The following is a 12,492-nucleotide window of genomic DNA, read 5'->3' as shown; positions in this document are numbered from 1 at the left end:
AATAAGTTTCAATAGGAAAAAATTATTGATATTTGAACTTCAAGACATTATAGCTATTTTTGGGTTGGATGAATTGATCGAAGAAGATCGCCTAACTGTAGCAGGAGCACGAAAAATTGAGCGTTTTGTGGAGCCTAAAATAATCCCAAGTATTCTAGAGGCAACACGTGGACTTTTATTCAAGAAAGACAAGATTGCCTTCAATAAATGGGCAGGCTTCTCAGATGCTCCCACATGCAGCTCACACCCCTGGAGGTCTCAGCAGTTGATTACGACTACCCATAGCTCACCTGCCCTTGGCAAGGAATTAAAGATAAGGATTAATTACCCAAATCCTATCTTTAATACATTCCTAATTGAAGATTGACTCCAATCAAGTAAGTAATCCTAATTTAAATCAATTAGGGATAATTACTCAATTATCTCAAGATATTATTTCCTATTAAATATCTTGGGAATATTTAGAGAATGTCTCTCCATTATACACTATATGGCCAGCCCTAGCCTTATAAATACCCCATATTCTACCAAATTTTCAGGGCTTTTGCAACCCTAAAAAAGCCTTAAACACTTTACTCTCTCAGAGAAACTAACTTAGGTATCAGAGATCTGTTGACCTAACCCCCCTACCTCATGGGCCCATGAGGCTTAGGCCTTTGATCAAAGGTGTTGATTGTTTAACATGTGCATTTTTGTCAAGACTGAAGACGGCGGAAATTTGCATCGACAAATTGGTGCTTTCATTGAGAGCTGATTCAAAATACTCGAAGAAGCCTATCGCATTAGTTTCTTGAATTTTCTGTTATGTTGAATTTCTCACATGTCGTATCAATTAATTTTTCGTAGAAAAGTTTCTTAATCAATCCCTGGAGAAAGGATACAATGGTAGGAAATTCAGAAACTACGACGAACAACACCCCATATGTGGAAGGATTTAGACTAGAGAATGAAGACGAGGAAATAGCCCCACGACAGAGATCTTCAAGGCTCAATGTGACAACAGGAGGAGCCCCATCGTTACGGAGCCGCGCCACCCCTATCACCACCGTGACCCAACAACCACGATAAGGCCACTCACACTAAACCTTAAGCAGGAGGCCCAGAACTTTGCAGCTGCCACATCAAGCTCTGGACAAGAGGCCTAGCCCAATGCAGCAGCAGGCCTTGTTACACAGCAGGCCTAAACCCGAGCCTAGAATTCAACAGTTGTTGGCAGCTGGGCAGCTCAACGGGCCCAACCCCAAGCCACCTAGCCAATAAGCCATGATGTGGCAACCCAACGGCCAGCCCAATGCGAGCAAGAGCCGGTCTAACATGCCTTGCGACCCGTTCCGACGATCCGATACGTGGCCCAATCCATTCCAAGGCCATCTCCAGCGATCCAGATTCTGACCACCGGTCATGCGATTAATTCAGGGTTACTTACACCCCCGCTTTGGGCTCAAGTTTTGTACCTGCAGTCCACTATACTTCCACCACACATAGAGACGCCTATCATATAAGTTATTCCAATTTAAATGGTGAGCACCACTTGCCCTAATAGGTCACCAATTTGACGAACACCTTCGTGTAGCAAACCACCTTGGTGAACCAGCTTTTTGAGCGTATCGAGATGTAGCGCACCCCAAATAAGGTGTCTTAAAGCAGGAAAAGGGCGGAAGAACGTGACTCATTCTAGCAATGTCTCGGCAAAGAGAGCCACTCAGCTCACCATAAATCGTGCATTCGGGTAGTGTGCACTCTAGTTTGGGCCCTTGGAGAAACGTCTTCTCCCGCCTAGATGCGCAAAGAAGCATTCATTCCTGACTCGGCTCACAAGTCAGTGTGCATTCGAGGTTGGGTCCACACTTCGATGAGCACTCAGGACGTTCTAGGCGAAACGTCCACACGAGGCTAGGCCCATAAAGAGATCATTCTACGAGGTAGCGGAGTAGGCAGCAACATGACACCCAAAGAAGAGCACGTGAGCAGTCCAGCTCAAGTTCCATTTGGAGCCCCCGCTAAGAGCGGCGAGCAGCACAACATGAACCATGTGCACATCAATCGTGGCACAGACGAGCAGGGCATGTCAAAGAGCAACATAGACCAGCAGGTCAACACCCAATGCAGCTAGAGGCTCCACTGCCTCACCAGGCGCAAATCCAGGAGGAAGTACAAAGACTTGTAGCAGAGCAATTGCGCAGATTCCAGTGCATTAACACTACCGATGATGCCCTTCGTAGAGATGTGCCTAACCTAAGCAGGTCACCCTTTACAGACGAGATTAAGTAGGCGGAGCCACCACGGAAGTTCAACCTGCCACATTTCACTTTATTTTAAGGAGATGAAGATCCGGACAGGCATTTGATGCATTACCGAAGTGCCATGACCCTCCACGCCAACAATGATGCTCTCATGTGCAAGATTTTTGCCATGATGCTCCAAGGTAAGGTGCAAGGCTGGTTCCATACCCTACCGCCATGCTTAATCCAGAACTTCAGCGAGCTTTCCTTGGTTTTCACTAAGGAATATTTGTCATACCGCTTGATCAAAAAGAAGTTTGATCACCTCTTCAATATCAAGAAGGACTTGAAGAAGTCACTTCGCATTTTCGTCAAAAGATTCAAGGTGGAGAAGGCAAAGATTGTCAGATGCGATGACAACATCGCATGCTCAGCTTTTCGAAATGGGCTCCCGGCAGATCACCAGCTTTTTGGAGAGTTGATTATAGGCGAGAACCTGTCTTTGGCAAACTTTTATGCTTTGGTAGAAAAGCACTCCCTCTGGGATAAGGAAAAGTTCTCCCAAAAGTAGCATGAGCAGCTATGCAGAGCCGCGGAATCGACTCAGAAGAAGGTGAATGATAAACCGCTCAACATCAAAAGCAAGCCAGGAGATAAACGCAGGGACCGGTCTCTAGCAAAGGGAGGCACATCGCCCAAGACGTACACCAAGTTCTTAGTCCCGATCAGCCAAATACTTCGCGACCTCAAGGACAAGCCATGGTTCAAGCCCCCGCCACCTTTAAGGGGCGACACCTCTAAGATGGACCAGACCAAATATTACGCATTCCATAGAGGACCTGGGTACACATCCAATGATTGCACCATATGGAAAAGGTACCTTAAGAAATTCGTGAATGAAGGCAAGTGCGACCAGTATGTCGACATACCAGTTGCCCGCCAAGGTGAGAAGCAGATGCCAGTGTCGAACCCCCAACCAAGACAATCTGAATCAACAGAATCTTTATCGAATCTGAGTATCTGGGGGCCACCAATAACTCTAAGAAGAAGAAGATCTAGCAAACGAGATCTGTTAATTAGGTTCAAGCCGTAGATGCTGTACCTAGACCAATCGTTAGCTTTACCGAGTAGGACACTGAAGGAGTAAACTTTCCCCATGACGACACTTGGTGGTTTCTATACAACTGGTTCATGCTATCGTTGACAGAGTCATGGTGGACAATGATAGCTCAGTCAACCTCCTACAACTATCGGTCATCCAAAAGATGGGCCTGGAAAGCACGATCAAACGTAAAACAGAGGTCTTGATCGGATTTAACGGACTCACCTCAACTGTTATTGGCACTATCACACTTGACGTAACCAACCCACCGATTGTTTCATCACACCTTCATGATTGTCAGTGACCCATCTTCGCACAAAGGGATATTGGCCGTCCCTAGCTAATAAAGATTGAAGCTATGACATCGATCAAGTATCAGAAAATCCGATTTCGCATCCCGGGAGGAGAAGTCGGAGATATCAAAAGTGACCAGGCCATGTCCAGGCGATGCATTGTACAAGTTCTCAAATAATCGAAGAAGAAATCTTTTGCCTCTGCAGTAGCAGCTGAAGTGTAGAAAGATGACTCTACCTCCGCCTTCTAGAAACTAGGTGTTTTGTGGCTGATTTTGAGTTTTCTAGAAGAGATAAAAGGGGGAAGGGTGCATCACCCTTTTAGGGTTAGATAAGGCTTCTAGAAATCATGTTTTTAGGTCCACTTGCAGCTAGGATTAAGGTGCAACAAGATTAGGTTAGGATATGATAACATAAGATAAGGTTTTGGATAATGTTGGATAATGTTGGATAAGGTTTTGGATAATGTTTCTTCTTTTGAGCTAATTCCTTATCCACTTTGTCTTGAGTTTAATTTCTTCATCTTCTTATCAGATTTCTAGCCTTTTGAACTCCAAATTCGTCCATCCATGTTGGCCCATATACAAGCTATCCATTTAGTGCCCAAAATTGCTCCAAAATGCACCAAAATGCACTTTCTTGGTACTTTAACCCTTTGGACCTACAAACACACGAAAATGAGTTGAAATACTACATTAACTAAAAAATAATAACACAAATGCACAAGAATAAGCTAGCTAAGTCGCCTAAATATGCTCCTATCAGTAGTATTCATGTCACCACAAAGACAAGTATTACCCTATTCTTTCTGATTAAGCGAGCTATGCTCTAACAACGTTGCTGAATACCAAGCACTGATCATTGGACTCCAAATGGCAATTGACATGGAAATCACAACGCAAAAAGTGTATGGTGACTTCAAACTCATAATCAATCAACTCTTGACTGAATATGAAGTGAGGAAAGACGATCTCGTCTCATACTTCTACCTAGGAATTCAACTGTTCTCATCCAAAACCATACCAATGTTGAAACTTGAATTATCTGACTGCACCATAACTAAAGCAGTAGCCGGAACCACCTTCATCTCTTCGTTAGCCATCAACTTGTTGTCAATATACAACAAAACTGGAACAGAGCAGCAGCTTTAACGACAGACCTTAACAAAGACTCCGGTGATATCTTGCAAAACCTTGAGCAACAGGTAGGGATCTATGAAACACCAAAAAAAAATCTGAATAAAGTTCTGGCAGCAACGACACACGTCGCTCACTACAATTGATCAGAAACGGAAGATAGCAATGACGTTGAATTGCTCGCTGTTTTCAACAAGACAGAGGCGCAGCAACAATGGTGGGCACGGCAAGGCAATACCAACCCAGTTAGGATTCGATTTTTTTCTTTTTTCCGACTCGGCTCTGGTGCCAAGAAGAAAGAATGCTTTCCTGTTATGTTTCTTCTAAAAAATAGGTATAATATACAATCCTAATCCTAACACAATAAGGAATGGATGATTACAGGATATCACAGGAGATTACAAGGAATTTGCCTAGATTACACATAAATTAGGAAACTCTAACCTATAGGAAACTATACAAGTCAACAACGCTAACCACTTTGACCTGACCAACTTGAAAAGTCGTTGGGCAAAAGCATTTAACTCGACTAATTTTGGTTAGTCGGACAAACTTTTGTAGGACAAATTGTAATTTCTAGTGGTGTATATGTAACATTACCGTCTGAATGTTTATTCTTTGTTCAAGTGTGAAATTGGAGCTCATCTCAAGTTCAAGTCTTGATGTAATGAATAAGAAAGTTTGATTATTTGAAACTATGTGAACCAAAATAGAATGTCACACAAACTATAGGATATCGTTTAAGCAGAATATCTCTACCAACTATTTCACCAACACAAAGTATTCCTATATGTAGCACAAAAGCTTTTGCCAAGCAACAAGAAGAAAGTGAAAAAATTATATGAAGTGCTTGATCATTTGGTCTAGTAACATTCAATCTCCATTCTGTTGGCGTAGCCAAGAATTTTTCAGTGGGTGGGCTAACCTAAACTTATTACTACGAAATCAAATTTTTAATCTTTTGTTGCCTACTTAAAGTTATATAATAGTAAACCTGAAAGTAATAATTTAAAGCAAAAAATTTATACTATGTTTTCCAAGCTTCTAACCTTCAAAAATTTTAAGGGAATAACATAAGGAACCATTTATGGTATGGAAGTTTAAATTTATTACTATTAAATTATAATATTGGTTAAAGTGAAGAGTTTATTTAACATTTATTAGCTCTTATTTTCCTTAAAATCAGCCTTAAGATTCAAATTTGCATTTGCTAGGGGAGCCTTGTACTTGGCTCCGCCAGTGTCAGTTGGAGGAGATTTAGTGAAACGATAATTGTTGATAAAAAATAAAAAAAGGTATAAAATGCAAAATTTGTTGGTTGTTTTAACAAGTTTTTATTGGCAGTTCGCGAGCTGCTAAATTATCCTACTTACATGTTTTGCTACAAATTACAACATCAGCTAATTAAAGTTAATATATCTGGAGCAACGGTCATGAACTCTGCCCATTCTTTGCTTTGGTATTGTCAATGTCCATTAAGCTGAGGAACTTTGTTTTCGTGATTATAATCTGCAACTTCGTTGTAAGGTTGTAAACTGGAGTTGCCAACTGGGATCTCCACCTGCTCATGTGGCATTATTTCTGGCATGTTGGAGCCTACCACCGAATTCTGCTTAATTGCATCACATTAGATTTACGTTACTTAATTAGCATTTGAATTCTATAATCCCAACTCACAGTCACAAATATCAACTCATGGGTTGCAAAAATCATAAAAGGCAGAACTTGGGCTGGAAATTTCCAACATATCAAACAATCAAATAAGTTAAGTTGTCATGATTCACAGTGTACTAAAAAGTTCTGTTGGTGGACAATCTGATTATTAAATGTTAAAGTAGATCATAACCTTATATTGATGATGATTATAATCATATTTGAATGTGAAATCATGATTCACAGTTTGTTAACATGCACATAAATTCATCGTCATATAAATTATTTCTGGTAGGAACTTTTTTCTTACTTGGCAGCTGTCGAATATGTTAAAATATAATTTGTGAATCAGAATCATTGATTAGCTCAAATTATGTCCAAACCTTAAATATATAATCATGATTCACATTTTGGTTAAAAAGAAACTTTTGTTAAATAATCTAGTATATATGTTGAAGTTGCCAGATTGTGAATGTGAAGATTTGATTAAACAAAAATCATGTTTGATACTATCTAGTAAGGTGATTAACCGTACCTGGCACAACTATTGAGATTGAAAGATGAATACATAGCATGCATATATATGTAAAAGGGTGAACTAAACCTGATATTGTGGCAACAAGGTTGGAGGAATGAGGGTGGAGTGGTGTCCTGAGGAAGTAGTGTAAGCCTGATGCCAAAGTGGAAGCTCTCCATCACTGTCATTTGTGACGCTCACATGACACTGTCCCATGGTACTAGGATCTGCATTCGAGCTCTGTCCTTGTGAAAACGGATCATACAATGTCGATGACAAATTCCTATATTTCAAAGAAAATAGCATTAAAAGTTTCAATTAATTAACAATTTGACAAAAAAAAAAAAAAAGAATAAAATGGATAACTACATTTTACACCTTTTAAGTTCGGGGCTGATTTTCAAAATTAAACACAAAACTTTAGTCTCTCATATTACATTGTAATTCGTTTGACATGTAATCCACATTTGTATATTGACAAAAAAAAAAAAAAAAGTCATTAATTTAATGAAGGATTAGACTATCAGATATACAGAGTGTTTAAGTCAATATAATTTTAAAATCTCAAGTTGCAATGTGAGAGTTAAATCTTCATGACCCATTTTGAAACCACCTAAAACTTGAACCCTGTAAAATATAATTAGCTTGTAGTTAACTAGCTACCTAAGTTGATGCTCTAAGGGAGCGGATGCATCGTAAATTTGGGCTTGGTTGTGACCAGCGCTAGACAACCAACCTGCCACCTCATTCTCGAAGGAGCCTGGCAACACTTGCTGTACATGCATCCATAAAATTATCAAGATTATGCTAATCTCACAATTAAAAATCTGACTTCTTTTCTATATTTAATTTTAATGTATCAAAGTACATGCTTAAAGAATTTTTTTTTCTTTCTTTGTCACCTGTATTCCTGAGGAATCATAGGAAGATAGATGATTACTCAACAAATATTCCTGAAAATTGAAAATACAGATCATACTTCATGTTCTCTTACTCATAAGAAACCAGATAAAAATAAAAATTAATTGAGGAGTGTCTCAAACCTTTCTCTGCATAACACGCGTCAATGTGTCCATTAGGCTTTTCTCGCAGGATTCAAGCTCCACCGTAGATGTGATTTTTAAAGGGTCAGGCTCATATATCCTATAAACATTTATCAGCCAGGAAAATATAAATTTATATAGCTTAAAAAAGAAAACGAAGCTCAATATATAGGCAAATGAAAATAGAATGTAAATTAAATTTAAACCGCCCCCTAAATGAATATTTTAATATATGAATATATTATCATACTATGGCCTCTTACTGACAAATAAGGATCGTGAAAAAACTCTCATAGTTAATGGTTGTTTTCTTCTCTATCTTGAATTTAATTGCATTCACAAAATAAATACATAATGACAGAATAAGAACGTGAATAACATCGTCATTTTTTTCTCCATATTTAGTCATGCGCTATAAGAAAAGTTAAAAATAAGGGATACTTTGGATACGGTCCTTAACTATCAATATTCTTTGATTGAAACCTTGTTGGTTTTCAATTTTTGATCGAAATCCCTGAAATTAATGTGATAATGTATTTCTATGTAGGTTACTATATTTTTTAAATTAAAAATTGAAATTTATAGTTGTTTGTATTAATGAGATTTTAAATATAAAAAAATCCATAAGTTGTGAGTTAAAATTATTAAAATATAAATTATACTCTCCAATATATTGTGTGTGTGTGTGTGTAAACATGGGTACATTCATCAAAATTAACAAAAAAAAAATGATTGTACCAAAATATAGGTACATTCTTCAAAACCACACGAAAAAATAATAGATATTAGGCTTAATAACATTAGTAAATTTCTTTGATTAAACTTGACATGGATACATTCTCAAATGAAGAAAAAGAATGTACCCATATAAGTTTAAAAATGGATTAGAAAAAAAAAATTGAATAGATTTTATATTTAAAAAAAAAAAAAAAAAAAAAAAAAAAAAAAAGGTACATTTTACTACAACAAATTGGTATATTTAAGAATGGGTATATTTTAAGATTGAAAAATTAAAAAATCACATGAATGGGTACATAAGATTAAAAAATTGGAAACCTTTTTATAAAAAATTAAGGGGTACAAACTTATTCTATGTTTTTTTTTTTTTTTTTTTGTGGAAATGTTTAGAATTGAAAATTAGTTAGGAGTTTAATAAAGGTGTGAGTATTAAAAACTTAAATCAATTATTAATTTTTTATTTTAAAAATTATATAATTGAAATGTAAATTCATTATTACATTAATGCTAGGACCTTGATCAAAATCTGAAAACTAATAAGATTTCAATTAAAGAACATTAGTAACTAAAGACTAGATACTAATTTTTCCTAAAAATAATCATTAATATTAGTTATACAGAATAAGGTGGGTCAGTACTCAACAGTGGGTAAGGGGTGGGTAAAGGCATATCCATGACCTTATTTTATTTTTAAAATTTTATTATTATTAACAAAGGGGGAGGGTTCAAAACTATTGAATTTATTCAAGGAATGGAGGAGATTCGAACCCAGTACGCATGGGTGGAAACCCAAACACTCCATCCCCTTAGCTACTATTAAGATTTACCCACCTCACTTTGGAGAACTAATACTAATGATTATTATCAGAATTTTTTTGTGGCGATGGTACAATAGGATAAGGCCATGACACATTTATCATATTCATGAATCATATATACTTTGCAGGTTTTCATTTTTTTTTTATTTTTTTTTTTACCTTATCTGCTCCTCAGCCATTTGAAGTTGTTGTTGTAGCCCACCAATTTCCTGTTGAAGTTCCTACAAGGAAAGTGAAATTTAACCATGTCAAGGTCCCGACGAAAATAATAACCATGTAAACGTAAGTGAAAATGTTATTATGCTTCTGTGTATATACGATGCTCTAGAGCATACTACAAAACATCACAAAAGTGACAAAGTTTGTACCTCAATTTCAGAGCTAACGGCAGTAGGACTACTTGCATTCGAAGCATTCAGAGTTGAGATCACACAAGGAAAAAACAAACAAAATCAATAAACTATATATAGCAAACAAAATTACTTGAAGGAATAAGGAAATGTTTCAGAACTGTTTTTCTTTATCTTTACTACTTTTAGAAGGTTGAGAACTAATCAAGTTCTAATAATTTTAACATGTAAGAAAAGGAGGAGAACAAACTTGGCAAGTTGTAGAGCAATATCATTTTCACTTCTTAGTTGCTGAAGGGTCCTGAGCAAATACTGCAAGGAAAAAAAAAAGACGTCGTATATGTATGTTTTCATTTAACAGTATGTCTTGAAAGATAGATATAAAAAACCATAAGATAAAATACAATAGAGTACATTGCTAGATGTCATGTGTCTGACCTCTTTGTTTTGAAGATCACTGCAAAAAAAATCAAAAACAAAAAAACAAAAAAGAAAAAAGCAATGAACAAGTTAATTTTTTATAATCAATATGAACAAGTTATTTGACATATTCATGTTCGAGAAAAAAAATTAAGGTTTAATAAAATGAACTTTGAGACTATTAATTTTTAGAGGGGACCAAGAGCATACGGATGTTTGTTGTGATCAGGAAAAATTATAGCACTGCGAAAAAAGAAAAAAAAACAACGTATAAATAAATAGCAGATGGATAAATAAAATTCTAAATCATAGAATCGTTTGTTTAACTTTGGTTCTAGTCCTTGTTGACTAAAATGTTAAACTAAAACTTTATTGATTTGAATACTTTGACTCAACAACAAAATATTGAATTTCCGTGTTAATTAAGAAATTTAATAACGACAATTAAATTCTCAAGCAAAGATTAATACCAAATAGGAATTTTTTATTTTTTTTCCTCAAATTTTACTTGCGTGAAACTTGATCTGATTTTTATTTTTATGTTTAAATATGGGTATAATATACATATAACAAAGTCGTACAAATTTTTATGAAAAATTGGTACATTATTATTAATTATATAAAGTAAAAAAAAAAGTTGTATTTTAAGAACACACATACTGCTCTCTTTCTTGGTCGGGGAGATTAATGTAGCGAGTGAACACATCCTCGATCCTGATTTCACAATAAAATTTTTATCAGAACAGATTATTTGAATTGAAATTTAATTAAGAAACCGAAAGCAATAGGAAAAGGGAAAATAAAATGATAAACCCATAAGCTTACAGAATACATGATTAAATGAACAATAAAAAATGATCAAACCATAATCATCTAATCATTACTGTGCTTTTGGAACTAGTCAACTGGAAGTTGTGTGGATAATCACACTTATAGAATGATTAAAATAAAAATGTAAAATGGTTGTTACCTTTTAAGAATTATTTCATTTGAATACTTTTTAAGAGCTTAATATGAACAGAATTTCCATCTGCTAAACATGAACATCTTTATTTGAATATAAAATACAAGTGGGTGGCTATAAACTTGCATAATAACAGATTAACCATTTCAATACGCGTGGACGATTGTCAGTTATATTTACTTTCTCCCTAATAAGAGGTGCAAATGATGTTCAATCATGCTGGTCAGAGATCCTATTCCAGAGGCTTATGTTAATACAAGTGCAAATTCCAGAAAAACATATGAATGCGTATAAACCATGCCACTTCCTTGAATGATTTTGGAGACTATTTACTTCAATCCCAACATTAGTCACATCGTAAAGATTATGAAAATCCGAAAAAGCATATTGAGTTCAATTTTAAGTGTACAACTCTCAACAATTTCCCATATATATCCATCAGTTTCTCTATTTTAAAGAACATGAATCATGTTAAGTTACATGCAAATTAAAACAACTGCAGCACATACATCATTCTTAAATGAGTGAAGAACATATAAAAAGTGAGAAATCATGGATAACAGAACCTTCTTTTGCCAGAAAAATGGCTAAGGCGCCCGGAGGGAGAGAACATAATAAGAGCAATGTCAATGTCGCAAAGGATGGAAAGCTCATAAGCTTTCTTAATGAGTCCATTTCTACGCTTTGAGAATGTAACTTGTCGATTGGTATTGTTTTCTATTCTCTTTATCTCCAGCTTAACACGACCCATCTTGATCTGGCAAGCGTCTAAATCTATGAGGGAACAAAAAAAGAAAACAAATCTAAGACAAGTTGTTTCAAGAAGGGAAAATTATGAAGTGTATCCTCTAATTCCTATAAATGAACAATGCATGGAAAAGAAGCAGCTTAAAAGAAGGGTGGTTGGGTACGAGAGAGAGAGAGAGGGAGAGGGGAATATGGTTATAAATGGATGGGAGGAGAGATGGGAGGACTTAGAGAGATCAAAGGAGTGGATGGTCATTAGACTAATGGAATGATCATTGGTTAATTGTAATTCTTCGAATTGGGGCCCTTCTTGCTGTTGAATATTGGGGCATAACTTTTTGCAATAGGATATAATGGTCCCGGAGATTTCCATAACCATCATGAATGACTAAACATAACCCTTAATTATGTTTTAGTTCTCTAAAAATTAACATATAAAAAATAATCACTTCAAGACTGAACTTTTCCATCCTAAATCATTGTAGGACT

At 36.0% G+C, this 12,492-nt stretch overlaps 2 protein-coding genes across 2 annotated transcripts; one reads left to right on the top strand and one right to left on the bottom strand.

Moving 5' to 3' along the window:
- The first annotated feature begins 2,364 nt into the window (after nt 1-2,364).
- Nucleotides 2,365-3,315, top strand: LOC137726576 (uncharacterized). The gene is made up of 2 exons (XM_068465514.1): nt 2,365-2,745; nt 2,794-3,315. Exons 1-2 carry the CDS (start codon nt 2,365-2,367, stop codon nt 3,313-3,315), a joined length of 903 nt encoding a protein of 300 aa, XP_068321615.1.
- A 2,876-nt stretch (nt 3,316-6,191) lies between these two features.
- Nucleotides 6,192-12,063, bottom strand: LOC137716588 (agamous-like MADS-box protein AGL104). Its single transcript, XM_068456039.1, has 12 exons — nt 11,823-12,063; nt 10,953-11,006; nt 10,503-10,535; nt 10,287-10,329; nt 10,123-10,184; nt 9,891-9,918; nt 9,682-9,743; nt 7,967-8,066; nt 7,826-7,876; nt 7,587-7,696; nt 7,011-7,206; nt 6,192-6,362 (listed from the first exon to the last, which is right to left on the bottom strand). The coding sequence occupies exons 1-12, from the start codon at nt 12,005-12,007 to the stop codon at nt 6,219-6,221; spliced, it is 1,068 nt and encodes a 355-aa protein (XP_068312140.1). The 5' UTR covers nt 12,008-12,063; the 3' UTR covers nt 6,192-6,218.
- Between the last annotated feature and the right edge of the window lie 429 nt (nt 12,064-12,492).

This window comes from Pyrus communis, chromosome 1, assembly GCF_963583255.1.
Source record: "Pyrus communis chromosome 1, drPyrComm1.1, whole genome shotgun sequence".
Lineage (NCBI taxonomy): Eukaryota > Viridiplantae > Streptophyta > Magnoliopsida > Rosales > Rosaceae > Pyrus > Pyrus communis.
Note: the sequence above shows the minus strand (reverse complement) of the source record. Positions and strands in the feature narration are given on the sequence as shown.